At 45.1% G+C, this 21498-nt stretch overlaps 1 protein-coding gene across 1 annotated transcript in view; it reads right to left on the bottom strand.

Annotated features, from left to right (window-relative positions):
• The window catches only part of LOC138661793 (cytochrome P450 2F2-like), a 72572-nt gene that overhangs the window by 21404 nt on the left and 29670 nt on the right, over nucleotides 1-21498 (bottom strand). Inside the window, exons 6-8 of the mRNA XM_069746717.1 lie at nucleotides 16229-16370; nucleotides 15279-15466; nucleotides 10151-10292 (exon numbers count right to left, since the gene is read on the bottom strand). Of these exons, the coding sequence (XP_069602818.1) occupies nucleotides 10151-10292; nucleotides 15279-15466; nucleotides 16229-16370 (472 nt within the window). The remainder of the gene's footprint in view (nucleotides 1-10150; nucleotides 10293-15278; nucleotides 15467-16228; nucleotides 16371-21498) is intronic.

The following is a 21498-nucleotide window of genomic DNA, read 5'->3' as shown; positions in this document are numbered from 1 at the left end:
CAGCTAACTCCAAGGAGCAGCCATACCACTAGAAACCACAAGAGGGAGCCCAAGAGCAGAACTCACAAAAGGGCCACCTACAACCATCGGAGGGAGCCCAAGAGCGGAATTCACAACAGTGTATCCAGTGGTGCGATGTACCCGATTATTATACCCCCACATTAGTTTTGCTACATAGTCCAGCCAACAGGCCTTATGATCTAGGGTTCTCAACATTTTCTAGGATTCTCATCATTTGTATGAGGGTTGATTGAACCGTTCACATGCTCCATTGCCCTGAGGATGATAAGGGGTCGTCCGAGATTTCTCAATTCCATACAATTGATGTAGTTCTTCCATAACTCACCCTAAAAAGCAAGCACCTTGGTCTGAGTGAATACTCTTCGGGCAGCCATACACTTGAATGAAGTTTTTACAGATGGCATAAGCTGCGGTCTCAGCGGTTTGGTCCCTAGTCGACGTCATTACCACGAACCTAGTGAAGTGGTTGACCATTACTTAATGTTCATACCCTTGATTGGCTAGGCCTATTGTTAAATAATCGATTATTAATACTTCCAACAGAGCGGAGGTTACGATGGTTTGTGTGGGGGCCCTCTGCTCCAGAGGTTTGACCAGCTCACAGTTCCTACAGAGTTGGCAGACTTCTTCCACGTTTAGTTTTAACAGTGGATGATACACTAGTCTTTACAGCAAATGAAAGTTTTTTTCTTGGCCAAAGTGAGCCCCTTTTTCATGTGTCTCTGTTGCCACTTGATGTAATAGATTTTGAGGAATCACCTCTTCCCAGGTGACAGATAGGGCCCGTTGTAACTGTACTTTTCGTTTCAACAATCCTTCTTTTAGGTTGAACCTCTCCCATTGCCGGAGTATCTGTTTCATTCCAGGGGACAGGTTCTCTCTCTCCTCCTGTGTAGGCAGTTGGTTGAGGGCCACCCATTGCCAAAGTCAGGTGAGCTCTTCATCTTCCTGCTGAATCCATACTCACTCATCATGAGGCTGCTCCAACACTTCCCCCGGAATTTCTACCCGTTCTGGTTCCCTCGTAGCCGCCAATGTCCTGGCAGATCCGTGGAACTTCGGCACTTCATCAGCCTCCAGCTCTTCATCCCGGTAAGGGCCAGGTTGCCCATAGGGGAGTCTGGATAATGCGTCTGCATGGGTGTTTTCAGTCCCCCGCTTGTAGGTTATTCTGTAACGGTATTTGGCCATTCGAGCAACCCAGCGTTGTTCCAAGGCACCTAATTTTGCATTTTCTAAATGGGCCAGAGTATTGTTATCCATGCGCACCTGTACTTCTGATCTAGATAGGTACTGCGCAAGCTTTTCTCTCATGGCCCAGACTAGTGCTTACAATTCTAGTTTGAATGAGCTGTAATTGTCTGGGTTTCGTTCAGAGTCATGAAGGGAGCAACTCTCATATGCAATCACCCTCTCTTTTCCATCTTGGATCTGTGAAAGCCCTGTTCCAAGCCCATGTAAGCTTCCATCTATATGAAGAATGAAGGGTTGAGAAAAATCGGCATAGGCCAGGACTGGGGCCTCTGTCAGAGCCATTTTCAAGGTTTGGAATGCTTTCTCCTGGTGCTCTCCCGACTGAATCTTTCGATTTTTCACTCCTGCTGGTACTCCTTTCAACAGTTCCAAGAACGGCTTTGCAATCTGGGAGAAGTTTTTCATGAACCGTTGGTAATACTCAGTCAGTCCTAAGAAGGCTGACATCTTTTACAGTTCTTAGGGTCGGCCAGTCTCGCACCACTGCAATCTTTTCATGAGCTGGACATATACCGTCTGCAGAGACCACATGCCCCAGGTACTCAATCTGGATGCGGAACAAGTGACATTTAGATGGTTTCACTTGAAACCCATGCTTCTGTAGCCGGCTGAGTACTTGCTCAAGATGCTGTACATGTTCTTCGAAAGGGGGGCAAATACATTTATGTCATCCAGATAGATGAGGGTGGCTTCAAAGTTCAGATCCCCCAAACACCTCTCCATGAGTCGCTGAAAAGTACCGAGAGCATTAGCCAATCCAAACGGCATTCTGTTGAACTCGTACAGGCCCATGGGTAGTATAAAGAACTCTGCCAACCCTGCCTAGGTTTGTTCTAGGATGTGATGCCTCCTTTTTTGCAATTGAGGTTTGGCACGGGTTGTCTATACAGCTACAGTACAAGGATCTTCCTTGTTTGCCTTTAATTGAATGACCTGTGTTGGTATAAGTTCTTCTGGCATGCCTTAAATTTTTCCGATTTTGCTTCTGGGGGTAAGTGTCAGAGTATCTTCTCTTAGGTTTACACACCGCACGGGTATCTTTCCATCACACACGGTAGCTAATGTCCTGGCTATTAAAAGCCCCGATGGTAAACTTTTCACAGTTGCTGGTTCCAGTTGAACTTCAACCCCTTCCAACAAGGTGCACGCTCGAACAGGTAGTGAAATCACACTTTTGACCCGGAGGTAAATCAAGATTGGTGGTGGCCAGTATGATCACCTTCCCTAACATCTCTCCTTCACAGGAGGCCTCTTGTACCTGGCCCGTCCGGATCAATTGCTGGAACACCTTTCTTTGTGGGGTATGCAGGCTCCATTGTTTCAGGAGTGCGTTCTGAGATTCGCTAATCAGAAGACTTCCAAACTCTCTGAGTTCTTTTATTCCAAATGTAACAGTACATGTCCCTTCTGCGGTCAACACCACTACCTCGCGACTGAAATGGGCAGTTGATTGGCAGCTGTCAACTTGATCACTGGCCCCCACTCTGGCCTCAAGGCTTCTGGAAAGTGTCTCTTAAAATATGTCTCAGGCATCGAGGTTACTTGAGAGCCTGTATCTACAAGGCAACGTACGGCCCATCCATCTATTTTGACCCATACCAAGGGACTCACTGACACTAAATTGGTGGGACTATCCGTATTCCGTTCGGGCTTTTCTGACTCCGGGCGGCATCCCCCAGCCTCGGAGCCTTTTAGTTTAACAGGTGATGTCTTGGAGGCCGTCCACATTGTGGGCAGACCTGGGACATATGTCCTAATTCTCCACAGAGATAATAAGTTAAGGGTTCTTTCCAATGAGACCCTCTTTCATCCCGACATGGCACTGAGAGGGTTTTGCTTCCGGGTGTACTTATCAAAGTCACTTTTCTTTTAGGCCGGTTTCACATTTGCGGTTGTGTCCGCAGCGTTTCTTCCGCAATTATCCGCATGCGTTGTGTATTCCTATATTTAACACTAGCTATTAAACCCGTTCTACGCCCGGGTGGCGATCATTTATATTGGTATATGGTCTCCATCCTGGTATGTGCTGCTCCATCCTGCGTCCCTATCCTGTCATGTGCTGCTCCATCCTGCATTCCCATCCAGTGTCCCCATCCTGTCATGAGCTGCTCCATCCTGCGCCCCCATCCTGTCATGTGCTGCTCCATCATGCGTCCCCATCCTGTCATGTGCTGCACCCATGCTGCGCCCCCATTCTGTCATGTGCTGTTCCCATCCTGCGCCCCCATTCTGACATGTGCTGCTCCCATCCTGCGCCCCCATTCTGACATGTGCTGCACCCATCCTGCGCCTCCATTCTGACATGTGCTGCACCCATCCTGCGCCTCCATTCTGTCATTTTCTGCTCCCATCCTGCGCCCCCATCCTGTCATGTGCTGCTCCCATCCTGCGCTCCCGTTCTGTCATGTGCTGCTTCCATCCTGCACCCCCGTTCTGTCATGTGCTGCTCCCATCCTGCACCCCTGTTCTGTCATGTTCTGCTTCCATCCTATACCCCCGTTCTGTCTTGTGCTGCTGCCATCCTGCTCCCCTGTTCTGTCATGTGCTGCTCCCATCCTGCGCCCCCGTTCTGTCATGTGCTGCTTCCATCCTGCACCCCCGTTCTGTCATGTGCTGCTGCCATCCTGCACCCCCGTTCTGTCATGTGCTGCCCTATTCTGTCATGTGCTGCTCCCATCCTGCGCCACCGTTCTGTAATTTGCTGCTCCCATCCATATGCCCCATACGCTGCTCCATAAAGGTTTATGGCCCCCATAAGATGCTACATATTATATGCCCCGTATACTGCTCCATAAAGGTTTATGGCCCCCATAAGATGCTCCATAGTATATTCCCCCGTACACTGCTCCATTATGGTTGATGGCCACATAAGATGCTCCATAGTATATGCCCCCGTACACTGCTCCATTATGGTTGATGGCCCCATAAGATGCTCCATAGTATTATATGCCCCGTATGCTGCTGCGATATATATAAAAAAATACCATACTCACCTATCATCGCTGGGCGCCGAGTGCTGGGGGGCCTGAGCAGGCGGGGACACCAGCGCGCTGTGGGGGTCAGGTGCCAGTATCGCCGCTAGCTCAGGCCCCCGACACTTGCTATATTCACCTGTCTTTCCCGTTCCAGCGCTGTGTGCCGCTCTCTTCCGGGTCCTCTGGCTGTGACTGTTCAGTCAGAGGGCGGCGCACATTAAGCTCGTCATCGCGCCCTCTGAACTGTGAATGTCACAGGCAGAGGACCCGGAGGACAGAGCGGCGGGCAGTGCTGGAACGGGACAGGTGAATATAGCTTATACTCACCCTCCTGGCGCGTCCCTGCTATCCGTTGGAGATCACGGTGTGCGTTCAGTGCTTACGCATACCGCGATCTCCTGGGAGCATCACTCTGTGGGGTCCAGACTGCGCTGGCGCTTGCGCTTGCGCAGTCTATAAAGGCTTCGGACAGAGTGACGCTCCCAGCCTTATATTATAGATTAGGGATGCATGTGTCTACGATCGGTTGCGTTTTGCCGTGTTTGACGACGCATGCGTCGTTTCGTCATCTGCTGTTTGGCGCTGTAAATGCACCATGTAGTAATTTTAGAGGCATCAGTTTGCCGCCTAGAAATGTATGCAATTGTTAGCGGAAGGAATGCGGCAAAAAAAAACGCATTACGGTCTATGTGAACACATGCGGCCACAAGCACATGGTTTGCTTGCGTTTGTGAACGCATGCATTGCACCACAGGAAAACATGTCTAGACACTGATTAGCCACCCCCCACACACAAAGTGATAAAGGGAGGGAGTGGACATTTGCAGGTCACTACTCAGCAGACAGAGAAGCTTTCCAGACACAGCAGAGCAGACACAGGAAGGAATCTACACTCTGAACAATATGAGTATATCCTAGCCAATGTCTTTATTTTCTATTTTCTGTCTCTATATGTCCTAATTTCTGCCATTTTTTTCTTTCTGCATGCATCAGAATGTCATCTTCTTCTGAGGTGGAGAAACGTCCTGGGCCTGCACAAGCCGAACATGTCAGTGAAGTGAGTACTCACCTCCTCAGATTGGTAAGTATTCACTGTCACATCTACACATATGACAATTTTTTTTCCCTTTTTTTTTAAAAGCACTTCTTCCACTGCGGCAGAGGCTGAGCAGGAGCAGCGGGTTCACGGTCGGTGGGAAAGGCGGCAGCGTGTACGTGTACATGGCTGACTGTTTATTGTATCCTCACTTTACTATTCTTAAATCTTCACTTCTTTACTTTCCTCTTTCTTTACATTTTTCTTCTGGACTCCTTTTTTTCTTGACTTTCAATATTCATGCCATTTCTCTGCCTCTGTTTTCTTTCTTTTCCTTATGTTAATGTCTCCAACATTAATGTCTTTATTTATTTTTTAGGTTCCATAACGGGATGAGGACCTCATTGAAAATGACCTCCTTATCTCCCTGGTCCATGAGCGAGTCCCGTTATGGGACACCCGGGTTCCACAGCACTCGGACAAACAACGTGACAATCCGGCGGCTATGGAATGAGGTGGCCAAATCGTTGTGGGATGGCTGGGACAATGCACCGACTCAGGTCCAAAATGCATTTTGCAATTATTGCAATGCAGTGTGATGCAGCAGAGACCTTGGCCGTGCTCACACAACTGTGTGTGATGAGAGAAACTCTCAAGAGTTTCTCTCATCACACACAGTTGTGTGAGCACGGCCAAAAGTCCATTGTCTATCCATTATTTTTTGTTTTTTCAACAGTGCTCAAAGTCAAAACACGTTGGCGTTCGATGAAGGACCGCTTCAACAAAGACCTTCGTCAAGAGAGCCGTGTTCTTAGTGGTTCTGGAGCACGGATCCGAAAATATAAATACCACCGCATTCTGACATTTTTGAGACTGGTCCTTGCCCTGAGAACGTAAGTATTTTTTCGGTGTATTAGGTTGTGTTGTATTGCCATAATCTGTATGTTTCTATCCCACAGAAGTTGGCATTTTGCAAATTTTTGGTATAAATTTTTTTTTTTTTCACAGCACATGGAGCAGCACTCTTGACCCTGGTTCTGGAGTGGTCCTTCATCAGACAGCCACGGACCCGTCCCAGCCATCCAGCAGCGCTGCAGCAAGTGGGCCTGCCACCTCTATTCCAAGCACTGCCGGACACCACTACAGCACCGCCACCATGCCGAGTGCTGTTGGACAGCCCACCGTCACCACCATGACAACTGCTGCTCCTGCTTGGACCTCCTCCACTGCCACAACCATGCAGCAGCAGCAACAGCAGCAGCCAGACCCTGGCATGGCCTTCCCCACCACCACAACCATGCAGCAGCAGCGGCATACGGACCCTGGCATGGCCTTCCCCACCACCACAACCATGCAGCAGCAGCGGCATACGGACCCTGGCATGGCCTTCCCCACCACCACAACCATGCAGCAGCAGTGGCACACGGACACTGGCATGGACTTCCCCACCACCACAACCATGCAGCGGCATATGGACCCTGACAGGTCGCCCACCATGGCCAGACCACTAGAAATGAGCCCAACGAGGCTCCCGGTACCACAGCACCGATCCCAAAAAGGGAAAGGCAAAAAGAAACAGAAGACTATTGCTATCCCTTCCCCCTCACCTCCCAATGTGTCTGTAATGTCTGGTTTGTCTCACCCTTCCAGTGTGTCTCTGCCCTCTCATTTGTCAAGCCCCATCCCCGAACTGCCAGACCCCAGTAATTTAATTGCCCTTTCCCCTGGCACCACTGCGTCATCCACAGTGAGTCAAGCTTCACAGCTACATACCCCCTGTTTCCGGCACTCTAGCCCAAACTGGCGCAGTTAATTTTTTGGGGGGGTGTAAAAATAAATTAATTGTGTATTTCGCCGCCGGCAACACACACCGTGCGCCAAATAAAACATTGCGCCACACACTTTATTTTTTTGCCACCTCATAGCTCCACTAGTTAGCAAGTACAACACTGCAGCTTTGTGTGTGTGTGGTATAGAGATATGAGGTGGCCAAAAAAGTTTATACTTGCATTTTCTCCATAATCTCTTTCTTCTGCTTTCTGTGACTAGTGTAGCAGACTGAAGAGAAAATGGCAGCAATACAAAGCAAAACTATACTCAACAGGTCATGTGTCCAAAAACTCATTAGTTAGGACACCTGACCTGGTGAGTAGAGAACTGCCTTGTATAACCTCCATTTTCTCTTCTGTGTACGTAATCTATTTCACACAAAGTGAAGGGACGATGGAGGTCATACAAGGCATATCTACAGTATACTCACCTGGACATGTGTCAGAAATAGTGAATTCATGAGGCTGTTATATGTGCATCATGAATTCATTATTTCTGACACCTGACTTGATGAGCATAGATATCTTTTGCATTAAACCTCCATCGTCTCTTCATTCTGCGTCCAATAGATACTGCAGAACAGAATCAGGACGCAACAACGTCAACAACCTTACCACTAACAACCTACCGTATATACTCGAGTATAAGCCGAGATTTTCAGCCCAAATTTTTGGGCTGAAAGTGCCCCTCTCGGCTTATACTCGAGTCACGATCGGCGGTGGGGTCGGCGGGTGAGGGGGTGAGGGCGCTGAGGTATACTTACCTAGTCCCAGCGATCCTAGCGCTCCCCCTGCCGTCCCACGGTCTTCGGTGCTGCAGTTCTTCCTCTATCAGCGGTCACGTGGGACCGCTCATTAGAGAAATGAATAGGCGGCTCCACCTCCCATAGGGGTGGAGCCGCCTATTCATTTCTCTAATCAGCGGTAACGGTGACCGCTGATAGAGGAAGAAGCGCTCTCGTAGTGCCTGCTTAAGCAATGTGTCTCTCATCCCAGTCACTAATTGGTTGTGCAACACCACATCAGTCGGCCCTACTCCCAAGCCGTCTTTTCTGACTATGGCTGTATGAATCTATTGCAACACATTCATATATTGGGTCACTGTCTCCCCCTCTCTTTGACCCTGATGGATATTGTCAAAAGAAAGATGAGACACCAGATCCAACAATGCAGACAAGTTGAAAGCTGTAATCTAAGCAACCTGGGCTTCCATAACCCCTCAGCAGTGCCACTGGCTGATCGCCTCCAGGCCACGCTGCATTGATGCAGTAATTGAAGCAAAAGGAGCCCCGACCAAGTATTGAGTGCATTTACTGAACATACATTTCAGTAGGCCAACATTTCGAATTTTAAAATCAATTTTCAAGCTGGTGTTATAAAGTATTCTAATTTACTGAGATAATGACTTTGGGGTTTTAATTGGCTGTAAGCCATAATCATCAACATTAACAGCAATAAACACGTGAAATAGATCACTCTGTCTGTAATGACTCCATATAATATATGAGTTTCCCTTTTTGTATTGAAGAACTGAAATAAATTAACTTTTTGATGATATTCTAATTTTGTCAGAAGCACCTGTATGTAATCCAAAATTGCAGAATCCATTCTGGCAGCAACCCTAAACCAGGGAACGTCCATCAATTATGTCAAAATGGGGGAGATAAGAATGGAAAGTTCCTTCTGTTCTCCTATGTTCACAAAAGTTCTCTGAGGTCTGGACATCACCTAAAGGTACCGTCACACTAAGCGACGCTGCAGCGATACCGACAACGATCCGGATTGCTGCAGTGTCGCTGTTTGGTCGCTGGAGAGCTGTCACACAGACAGCTCTCCAGCGACCAACGATGCCGGTAACCAGGGTAAACATCGGGTTACTAAGCGCAGGGCCGCGCTTAGTAACCCGATGTTTACCCTGGTTACCATCGTTAAAGTAAAAAAACAAACACTACATACTTACCTACCGCTGTCTGTCCTCGGCGCTCTGCTTCTCTGGTCTGGCTGTGAGCGCCGGCCAGCCGGAAAGCAGAGCGGTGACGTCACCGCTCTGCTTTCCGGCTGGCCGGCGCTCACAGACCAGAGAAGCAGAGCGCCGAGGACAGACAGCGGTAGGTAAGTATGTAGTGTTTGTTTTTTTACTTTAACGATGGTAACCAGGGTAAACATCGGGTTACTAAGCGCGGCCCTGCGCTTAGTAACCCGATGTTTACCCTGGTTACCAGCGAAGACATCGCTGAATCGGTGTCACACACGCCGATTCAGCGATGTCAGCGGGAGATCCAGCGACGAAATAAAGTTCTGGCCTTTCTTCCCCGACCAGCGACATCACAGCAGGGGCCTGATCGCTGCTGCGTGTCACACTGGACGATATCGCTAGCCAGGACGCTGCAACGTCACGGATCGCTAGCGATATTGTCTAGTGTGACGGTACCTTAATAGAGATGAGCTAATTAGCAGAAATAAGATTAGCCAAATTAGCTCTGGCTCCTGTTTGTTCTTCCATCTTCAGAGTTCTTCCCTCTTGGGCTCCTGTCTGGGTCTTATGTGAGTCACCCCATGACTTCATGACTGCATTTGAGACCCATTCAGTGCCAGAAGCGCCAAGGAATGAGAGTGGAAAAGAACACCAGATCCTTAGAGAGGAAATGAACTGTGGATGATACCTTGCCCTAAAAACAGTCAATCAAGGCTGCCATTTTATTTAATTTCAGTGAATTAAATTTGCCAAAAAATTTCATGAAATTCATAGTGAATTCGATTCACCTTGATTCAATTGAATCGTGATTGAGAGCCACACATAGCTTTAAAAAAATATTTTTAGATGAAAATAATGAAAATATTTCAACTATATTCAGTATAGAGATAGGAGGGGGTGGGCTGAATACTAGTCAGTGACTTGTATTTGGTTGGCTGCTAATTGATTTCAAAAAAGCATTAGGAGATTCTTTGCATAGAGATTTTGTAGGGGATTTGAAGACATAGCATAATGTATAGGCACATGTAAGAGGAGTACTGTAAGTCTAAAATATACAAACCTGCAGAAAATGGCATAAATGCATTAGTTTTCTTAAATTTATTATTCTCATCCAAAAAGTGATTGACATTGAACTCTTCTGGTTTTTCGAATTGTGAAGGATCCCGCAATACAGTCGTCAACATGGTAATAACGTCTGTACCCTGAGAAAAAAGATAGAAATGAAGAATACACGTAACACATGAGCTGTCATCTGCTGATTTATGTCATTTGACAGACTAAAGGCTGCCATAAGCAGCCCCTTATATGGAATCTATCATCAAGTTTTCGCTATGTAATCTGAAAGCAGCATGATGTGGGACGAAAATGATGATTCCAGGGATATGTCACTTACTGGACTGTGTGTTGTTGTTTTAATAAAATCACTGTTTTATCAGCAGGAGATTATCACTAGAAGACTATGTATCTCATGCTTTCTAGTTCTCATAACTAGTGTGCTCATAAAGCTGCTAATCAGTGGTGTGGGTGGGGTTACAAAGAGCTCGGCATTTCTAGGTCTACTTAATCTGAGACAGGAAAACAGGATTTTATAAAAAATGACAGCATGTAGCCCAGTAAGTGGTCTCTGAAATGAGGGTCTCAGTCCCTACATCATGCTGTTCTCAAATCAACTATATAATTGTCTAAGGGTCACTTCCATCTGTCTGTCTGTCCTTCTGTCTGTCACGGATATTCATTGGTCCCGGCCTCTGTCTGTCATGGAATCCAAGTCGCTGATTGATCTCGCCAGCTGCCTGTCATGGCTGCTGCGACCAATCTACACGATCCTCTACACGTCTTCGCAACCACAGTAACCTCATACCCATTCATCCAGGCCCCAATCCCCCAATTTCCCTACCTGGAGCACTATGGAACGCACGCTCTGTCTGCAATAAACTGTCATTTATCCACAACCTCTTTATCAATAACAAACTCTTCTTCCTCTGCATCACTGAAACCTGGCTTACCCCCTCTGACTCAGCCTCTCCAGCCGCTCTTTCCTATGGTTGATTCCACCTCTCTCATACCCCTCGCCCCAGCAACAAACGTTGTGGAGGGGTTGGTTTGCTCCTGTACGATACCTGCTCCTTTACCCCAATTGCACTACCACCCTCTGCTACTCTTCCCTCATTCGAGGTGCACTCCGTCCGCATCTACTCCCCCTCCAATCTCCAGCTGGCTGTCATCTACCGCCCCCCCCAACTAGCCATCTCCACCTTTCTTGACCACTTCACCACCTGGCAACTTCATTTCCTCTCAGCCGACATCCCCACTATCATCATGGGTGACTTCAATATCCCTTTGACACTTCCACCTCAGCTGCCTTTAACTTTTATCGCTCACTGTCTCCTTTGGTCTCACTCAATGGTCATCTGCAGCCACCCATAAAGATGGCCACACATTGGACCTCATCTTCACCCACCTCTGTTCCCTTACTAATCTCAGTAACTCACCCCTCCCCCTGTCTGACCACAACCTACTGACATTTTCTTCTCTCTCCCCTCCTAGCGCGCAACCTCCACTCCACAAACTCACTCACCCTCGCAGAAATCTCAAACACCTCAATTTACAATCACTCTCTGAGTCCCTTCTCCCTCTTACAGAAATAGCTTCCTTCCATGACACAGATGCTGCTGCCTCTTTTTATAACACCACAATAACAGCAACACTCGATTCGGCTGCCTCACTCATGCATAGCAAAACTCGTAGAATCAACAGGCAGCCCTGGCTAACCAGCCTGGCCAAAGAACTGAGACGGGCTTCCAGGATCGCTGAACGGCGATGGAGGAGATCTCATTCTGCTGAGCACTTCACTGCATACAAGCAGTCCCTCTCCAGCTTCAAGTCTGCGCTCACTGCCGCAAAACAAACTTACTTCTCATCTCTCATATCCTCCCTGACTCACAACCCGAAACAGCTCTTCAACACTTTCAATTCTCTACTCTGTCCCCCAGCATCTCCTCCCTCCCCTCTCATTTCAGCTGAAGAATTTGCCTCTTTCTTTAAGCAGAAGATAGATAACATCAGACAAATCTTTGGCCCACAGCCCCCAATGCCCCTCCTCTTGACTTCTCAGCCCTGTTCCAAAGCCAGCTTCTCCACCATGACAGACGATCAGCTCTCCATCCTTTTATCAAGATCACATCTCACCACTTCCACTCTTGACCCGCTCCCGTCCCACCTCATCCCTAACCTCGCAAAAGTCTTCATCCAACCCTAACACAACTCTTCAACCTCTCACTTACAAAAGGTGTCTTCCCCTCATCCTTCAAACACGCATCAATCACACCTATCCTCAAAAAACCCTCCCTCGACCATCCTCTGTGTCCAGCTATCACCCGATATCCATTCTCCCTTATGCCTCAAAACTACTAGAACAGCATATCCATCTTGAACTGTCCTCCCACCTCTCCTGCGCCTTCTTTGACCAGTTACAATTTGGTTTCCTAACATATCACTCAACTGAAACTGCCCTAACTAAAGTGACCAATGACCTACTACCCGCCAAGAGCAAGTGACACTACTCTGTCCTCCTCCTCCTGGACCTGTCTTCTGCCTTCGAAACTGTGGATGACTCCCTCCTGTTACAGATCCTCTCATCTCTTGGCATCACAGACTTGGCCCTATCCTGGATTTCATCATATCTAGCAGACCGGATATTCAGCATCTCCCTCTCCCACACCACTTCTTCATCTCGCCACCTGTCTGTCGGTGTTCCCCAAGGCTCAGTTCTAGGACCCCTACTCTTCTCCATCTACCTTCGGCCTGGGACAGCTCATAGAATCCCTCGGTTTACAATATCATCTCTACGCTGATGACACGGAGATCTACCTATCTGGACCTGACCTCACTTCCTTACTGACCAAAATCCCACAATGTCTGTCTGCTATTTCATCCTTCTTTTCTGCTCGTTTTCTAAAACTGAACATGGACAAAACAGAATTCATCATCTTTCCCCCATCTCACTCTACCCCTCCACCCGACCTATCCATCAATCTCAATGGCTGCTCACTTTCCCCGGTCCCGCACGCTCGGTGCCTCGGTGTGATCCTTGACTCTACCCTCTCTTTCAAGCTACATATCCAAGCCCTTGCCTCCTCTTGCTGATTCCAACTCAAAAAAATTTCACGGATCCGTACATTCCTTGACCATGAAACCACAACAACACTAGTACATGCCCTTATCATCTCCCGCCTCGACTACTGCAACCTCGTACTCTCTGGCCTCCCCTCTAGCACTTAGGCACCACGCCAATCATCCTAAACTCTGCTGCCTGACTAATCCACATGTCTCCCCATTACTCCCCAGCCTCTCCTCTCTGCCAGGCCCTTCACTGGCTTCTTATTGCCCAGAGGCTACAGTTCAAAACACTAACAATGACATACAAAGCCATTCACAATCTGACTCCTCCATACATCTGTGACATGGTCTCCCGTTACCTACCTACACGCAACCTTCGATCATCTCATGATCTCCTTCTCTACTCCTCTCTCATCTCTTCCTCCCACAACCACATCCAAGATGTCTCCCGTGCTTCCCGTATACTCTGGAACTCTTTACCCCAACACATCAGGCTCTCACCTACCACGGAAACCTTCAAAAGGAACCTGAAGACCCACCTCTTCCGACAAGCCTACAACCTGCAGTGATCCCCAGTCTACTGAGCCGCCACATGACCAGCTCTACCCTCTCCTAGTGTATCCTCACCCATCCCCTGAAGACTGTGAGCCCTCGCGGGCAGGGTCCTCTCTCCTCCTGTTCTTGTGTGTGCCTTGTTTTGCTCATGTTTATTGTACTTGTCTATATTTGCCCCATTCACATGTAAAGCGCCATGGAATAAATGGCGCTATAAAAATGAAAAATAATAATAATACTACATATGAAGATGTTTTCAAAACTAAGTTACTCTTTAACTTCTCACAACCATCAAAAGTCTATGGCAGGGTGGAGGAGGGATCAGATGGGTCAGGAGTTGAAGAGGGCAATGAGTCAAGCAGGGACAGGAGACTTCCTGCTTCTACATAGAGCAGAGAAAAGAGAATAATTACCTCAGTAGAAAGGCAAAATGAGCAATTGTATGTACACAGTGCTATATACTGTAATATAGTGACTGTAATATATTAAGATGATAAAGATTTTGATTGGAGCGCTTCTTTAATGAGGGGCTATGCAACACAGGTCAGTTATCCACACTTGCAATGATAATGAATGTTTTATCTGTATTAGGTATTAATCTCAAATCACCAGAGACCACTTATCTTTCAAATGCAAAAAAATGTGTTTAAAAATTCAGGAAGATCCACATAATTTGGTGAATATTGCCCATTTGTTTCCCCATTGTTGAAACCAACACAGTTGGAAGCCCTCTTGAAAAATCCAACCTTAAGGCCCCTTCACATTTAGCGACGCTGCAGCGATACCGACAACGATCCGGATCGCTGCAGCGTCGCTGTTTGGTCGCTGGAGAGCTGTCACACAGACCGCTCTCCAGCGACCAACGATGCCGGTAACCAGGGTAAACATCGGGTAACTAAGCGCAGGGCCGCGCTTAGTAACCCGATGTTTACCCTGGTTATCATGCTAAAAGTAAAAAAAAACAAACAGTACATACTTACCTACCGCTGTCTGTCCTCCAGCGCTGCGCTCTGCTTCTCTGCTCTCCTCCTGTACTGTCTGGGAGCCGGAAAGCAGAGCGGTGACGTCACCGCTCTGCTTTCCGGCTCACAGCCAGTACAGGAGGAGTGCAGAGCGCAGCGCTGGAGGACAGACAGCTGTAGGTAAGTATGTAGTGTTTGTTTTTTTTTACTTTTAGCATGGTAACCAGGGTAAACATCGGGTTACTAAGCGCGGCCCTGCGCTTAGTTACCCGATGTTTACCCTGGTTACCAGTGAAGACATCGCTGGATCGGTGTCACACACGCCGATCCAGCGATGTCTCCAGGGAGTCCAGCGACGAAATAAAGTTCTGGACTTTATTCAGCGACCAACGATCTCCCAGCAGGGGCCTGATCGTTGGTCGCTGTCACACAGAACGATTTCATTAACGATATCGTTGCTACGTCACAAATAGCAACGATATCGTTAACAACATCGTTATGTGTGAAGGTACCTTTAGTCTTGATGTCACTACATGAATTGCACAGGCTTACCTTGGGGATGTCGTAGCCATGAAAGTTCACATGCCTTGTGGTGGATCGAATTACACCCATTGGGATGACATCGCTATATCTCTGAATCTCATGTAGGAATGCATTTGTATAAGGCATATGGTTCCTGTCATCTGCCCTGGGCTCCTTCTCTCGTCCAATCACTTGGTCAATCTCCTTATGAACTTTATCTGTAGGTCAATAAATAAAATGTACAGATAGTTGGCTTATGCTGTTTGAAGCTTCTACAATGTCTTGCAGAGAAATGAAAACCGAAGGAGACAGATATGAAATAGAAAGGAATCAATATCAGATAATTAGTTTCTGGCAAATTCACCTTAATCAGTAGAAATTTTGTCCAGTTGGCCAGCATTTTGCTGGATTCGTGCAAATTAAATCGTAAAACGTTAAACATTTCATGGAATCTGAAGTTTTTAGCAACTTTGCTCATCTTAAATAAGCAATAATAATTGGAATTGATGTTCACATCGGCAACTCAAAAAATGGTAATGCAATATCAGTTGGATATTATTTACTATATGGTATTTATAAAAGAATATGAAGGTTGAAGGGGTTTTTGGGATTACAATATAGTTAGGATATCATAAATATAAGTCCTCAATATCATATCAATGAGAGTCTAATTCTCAGTTCAGGCACTCATCTCTTTGAGGGGGGATGGTGAGATGGCCAGTACATCATCTCCACATTATAGATATGATTTTTTTCATTTACGGTACATTTTATCCTCCTGTTTTGCAAAAATCTATAAATGTCTTGGAAATAATATGCCATGACCTGAAAAAAAATTGCAGCCATGTAAATGACAATTACCACTGTGAGGAGTTTACTAGGGACACATTGGATTATCCTGAATCTGATATCGAAAATCAATCTCGAACATTTAAAGGGAATACGTGGAGGTACCAGATAGTATACACCTGACTACTTACCTTGTATCTCAGGATGCTTTGCAAGTATTAAGAAACCAAAGTTTACTGTAATTGCAGTAGTCTCAGCTCCGCCAAGGAACATGTCATATACAGTTGCTACAAGATTAGGTATTGTAAAATCTGTATTGACATTCTTCTTTTCCTTTAAAAAAACCCAAAGGTTTCAATCAATTTTATTGAGTACAACTTGACCATGGAGAACATAAAGGGATCATGTAAGCAAAAGTTGACTATTTAAACCAAGTGCAGGCGGTCAGTCCATCTTTGTCATGGTAGACCAGTATAGCGCACCTCCACACGACAGTTGTCAATCAAGGAGGACGGGTGGAGTTGGATGCAAAACAAGTAAGTGTGAAGGTACACTGAACTGCAAGCCATGCAAAAGGTGCACTGATGGGCAGGTACTTGGTTATGAATGTGATGCTACCCTAAAAGTGTTTAAGTAATGCTGTAATGTGTCAATATATTTTACTTCATATGTAATATAATCATATTTGGATCTTGGGCCCAGAAGAGAGGTCTACAGAGTGAAGAGACAGCAGTCGCAATTGGGCCCTGGTGCCCGAGGAGACCCAACAGCGCTATCATGTGTTCCAGATTTTGCATTGAGACTGAATAAGGATGTTGGGCTGTTTTTTATGGTTCTGTCCATATAGACATAAAACAATGGTTGTGGTTGGAGATGGACAAATTTATTCATGTCTAATTTAATTCTCATTTACAAAAATTTGTATTCCTTAGAACATAGATTTTTTTCAATTCACTCTACGTGAATTCAGAAAAATGGCACCAAGCTTCGGCTGCCATTTTTCTGATCTGCAGACGGAAAGGCAAAACTGTAAAAAAAAAATAATACACACCTCTTTGCTCACCTGTCCCCATAGCCTCTTTTTGTCCTTCTCCTTTTCCCCTTATCCCATTGCATGCATCCTGTTCTCTTCAATCCAGACCATGGCCCATGGCTTCCATCTTGATCTCTCCCTATGATCTCTCAACACACAGTGTTTTCGTTCAGATGTATAGTTGAAATGGAGCCACAGCCAGGACTGAAAAAACTGAAGAGGACACGGAACAGAGTAAAAGAAGAGGAGCTGAGGACCAAACTGCAGGCTCTGGAGATAGCGCCAGTAGTGAATAATTTGTTTTTATTTACTCCCAATAGTTATTATGCTTTAGGGTCTGTACAGACATTACATTTGTAAAGAGTAACTTTGCTGTAAATCTAATAATTTATAAACATTCAAGAAAAGAGGAGGGGGGGAGAGGAAAAGTTAGGAGCTTGATACGCCGAGATATGCATCTGTAAGCCGTTGCAAATGAATGTAACTGGTGGGTGCAGTACCTGCTGGTGATTTCAGCTGAAGTAGAAGAAAGGAAAAGGGAATATCCAGCACGTCCATCCAGTGTAAGTAACATATCCAAAATTTATTGAAGCATTTTAAAAAACAATATTAAAAAAGAGAGAGGGAGACTCTCTCTGCCTTGACGCGTTTCTGGCGCACCACGGCGCCCTTAGTCATAAGAACTAATACCATGTAGATGAACAGGTTTATATATAGCAAGGAACCAATCACAGACATAGCAATCAATTGCATTGAAAAAGGCTGCAGCTAAACACACATAACAAGACTTTTTTCTCCTATTTCAAATACACTGAAATTGCATAAATATATACTTTAAATTGCCGCAAGATCTATCTGTTAGTTCAATATACAGTGGGGCAAAAAAGTATTTAGTCAGTCAGCAATAGTGCAAGTTCCACCACTTAAAAAGATGAGAGGCGTCTGTAATTTACATCATAGGTAGACCTCAACTATGGGAGACAAACTGAGAAAAAAAAATCCAGAAAATCACATTGTCTGTTTTTTTATCATTTTTTTTGCATATTATGGTGGAAAATAAGTATTTGGTCAGAAACAAACAATCAAGATTTCTGGCTCTCACAGACCTGTAACTTCTTCTTTAAGAGTCTCCTCTTTCCTCCACTCATTACCTGTAGTAATGGCACCTGTTTAAACTTGTTATCAGTATAAAAAGACACCTGTGCACACCCTCAAACAGTCTGACTCCAAACTCCACTATGGTGAAGACCAAAGAGCTGTCAAAGGACACCAGAAACAAAATTGTAGCCCTGCACCAGGCTGGGAAGACTGAATCTGCAATAGCCAACCAGCTTGGAGTGAAGAAATCAACAGTGGGAGCAATAATTAGAAAATGGAAGACATACAAGACCACTGATAATCTCCCTCGATCTGGGGCTCCACGCAAAATCCCACCCCGTGAGGTCAGAATGATCACAAGAACGGTGAGCAAAAATCCCAGAACCACGCGGGGGGACCTAGTGAATGAACTGCAGAGAGCTGGGACCAATGTAACAAGGCCTACCATAAGTAACACACTACGCCACCATGGACTCAGATCCTGCAGTGCCAGACGTGTCCCACTGCTTAAGCCAGTACATGTCCGAGCCCGTCTGAAGTTTGCTAGAGAGCATTTGGATGATCCAGAGGAGTTTTGGGAGAATGTGCTATGGTCTGATGAAACCAAACTGGAACTGTTTGGTAGAAACACAACTTGTCGTGTTTGGAGGAAAAAGAATACTGAGTTGCATCCATCAAACACCATACCTACTGTAAAGCATGGCGGTGGAAACATCATGCTTTGGGGCTGTTTCTCTGCAAAGGGGCCAGGACGACTGATCCGGGTACATGAAAGAATGAATGGGGCCATGTATCGTGAGATTTTGAGTGCAAACCTCCTTCCATCAGCAAGGGCATTGAAGATGAAACGTGGCTGGGTCTTTCAACATGACAATGATCCAAAGCACACCGCCAGGGCAACGAAGGAGTGGCTTCGTAAGAAGCATTTCAAGGTCCTGGAGTGGCCTAGCCAGTCTCCAGATCTCAACCCTATAGAAAACCTTTGGAGGAAGTTGAAATTCCGTGTTGCCAAGCGAAAAGCCAAAAACATCACTGCTCTAGAGGAGATCTGCATGGAGGAATGGGCCAACATACCAACAACAGTGTGTGGCAACCTTGTGAAGACTTACAGAAAAAGTGTGACCTCTGTCATTGCCAACAAAGGATATATTACAAAGTATTGAGATGAAATTTTGTTTCTGACCAAATACTTATTTTCCACCATAATATGCAAATAAAATGTTAAAAAAACAGACAATGTGATTTTCTGGATTTTTTTTATCAGTTTGTCTCCCATAGTTGAAGTCTACCTATGATGTAAATTACAGGCGCCTCTCATCTTTTTAAGTGGTGGAACTTGCACTATTGCTGACTGACTAAATACTTTTTTGCCCCACTGTATGTAAAAAAGGTCATTCCTGTAATTCATACCGTGTGGATGTTTAGTGTCTAAAGTCAGAATCCAAAAGGCTTCCCGCAGTGCTAATTGTTCCTTCCAATCTCCACCTCTAGGTGACTGACTAACCCTTTCTATGCCAAAAAATGAAAAATCTGATAGGTTTCCTTTATGTACAGAAATAAAATGATTCGTAGCCCCAGAATAGCCTGAATTATTGTTATTTATATTTGCTATGTGTTCTGAAATTCTTTTTTTGATTTTCCTTGTGGTGTAACCTATATAGCAAATGTTGCAAGCCTTACATTTTATGCAGTATATGACGTGGTCAGAATCACAATTAATAAATGATTTTATATTATAAGTAACATTGTGATTCGAGGAAAAAGTAGTTCTTTTGTTGTCTGCAAATTGGCAGACATTACATCTGTTGCCAGAACATTTAAAAAAACCTTTTATTGATAGCCATGATGTGGGAGTTTTTTTCTGGCGCACCATACTGGGAGACAAAATATTCCCCAGTGTGCCACCTCTCCTAGCCACTACTCTGCATCCATTCTGAAGAATTGTGCATAAAGATTTGTCCTGATTGACTACAGGGAGATATTTAAGAATGATCTGTTTAATTTTATTGTACTGACTGCTATAAGCGGTAGAAAAAGTAATCTGCGTTTCAGGAGCGGCACTTGCATTTTCATTGTCAGAATACAATAAATCAGCACGTGGAATTTTGGAAACATGTCTGAATGCATGTCTTGTATTAGATTGTTCATATCCCATATCAAATAATCTATCAGAAATAAGATGACTTTCCTTGTGGAAACTTTCCTCACTAGAGCAAATTCTTCTCACTCTCATGAGCTCACCCCTAGGAATGGCATGAATGGTATGTCGAGGGTGTGCGCTTGAAGACATCAGGATTGTGTTTCCAGAATTGTCTTTTCTATAAAGAGAAGTATTAACCATATGTGTTGTATTGCTGCCTGTAAGGAACACATCCAAAAATGAAACCTCGTCAGATGGAATGCCACTGGTGAAACGCAGGTTACACTTGTTATTATTCAAATAGAGCATGAAATCAGAAAACTTAGTCACACCCCCTTGCCAAATTAGCAGAATATCATCCACAAATCTCCCATACCAATTAAGGTATGGGAGAAATGGATTATCATCTGTGAATATGTAGGTTTCTTCCCACCATGCCATAAATAAAACGGCTAAAGATGGGGAGAATTTAGACCCCATAGGAGCACCCATGATCTGGATGAAGTACTCATTTTGAAACATAAAAAAATTATGCTTAAGTAAATAATGTAGAGACGCAAGAATGAACCATTTCAATGAATCTGAATAGCTACTATACTTACTTAGATTTTAAATGTTCTGGCAACAGATGTAATGTCTGCCAATTTGCAGACAACAAAAGAACTACTTTTTCCTCGAATCACAATGTTACTTATAATATAAAATCATTTATTAATTGTGATTCTGACCACGTCATATACTGCATAAAATGTAAGGCTTGCAACATTTGCTATAAAGGTTACACCACAAGGAAAATCAAAAAAAGAATTTCAGAACACATAGCAAATATAAATAACAATAATTCAGGCTATTCTGGGGCTACAAAACATTTTATTTCTGTACATAAAGGAGACCTATCAGATTTTTCATTTTTTGGCATAGAAAGGGTTAGTCAGTCACCTAGAGGTGGAGATTGGAAGAAACAATTAGCACTGCGGGAAGCCTTTTGGATTCTGACTTTAGACACTAAACATCCACACGGTATGAATTACAGGAATGACCTTTTTTGCATATATTGAACTAACAGATAGATCTTGCGGCAATTTAAAGTATATATTTATGCAATTTCAGTGTATTTGAAATAGGAGAAAAAAGTCTTGTTATGTGTGTTTAGCTGCAGCCTTTTTCAATGCAATTGATTGCTATGTCTG

The sequence above is a fragment of the Ranitomeya imitator genome, chromosome 2 (assembly GCF_032444005.1).
Source record: "Ranitomeya imitator isolate aRanImi1 chromosome 2, aRanImi1.pri, whole genome shotgun sequence".
Taxonomy (NCBI): Eukaryota; Metazoa; Chordata; class Amphibia; order Anura; family Dendrobatidae; genus Ranitomeya; species Ranitomeya imitator.
Note: the sequence above shows the minus strand (reverse complement) of the source record. Positions and strands in the feature narration are given on the sequence as shown.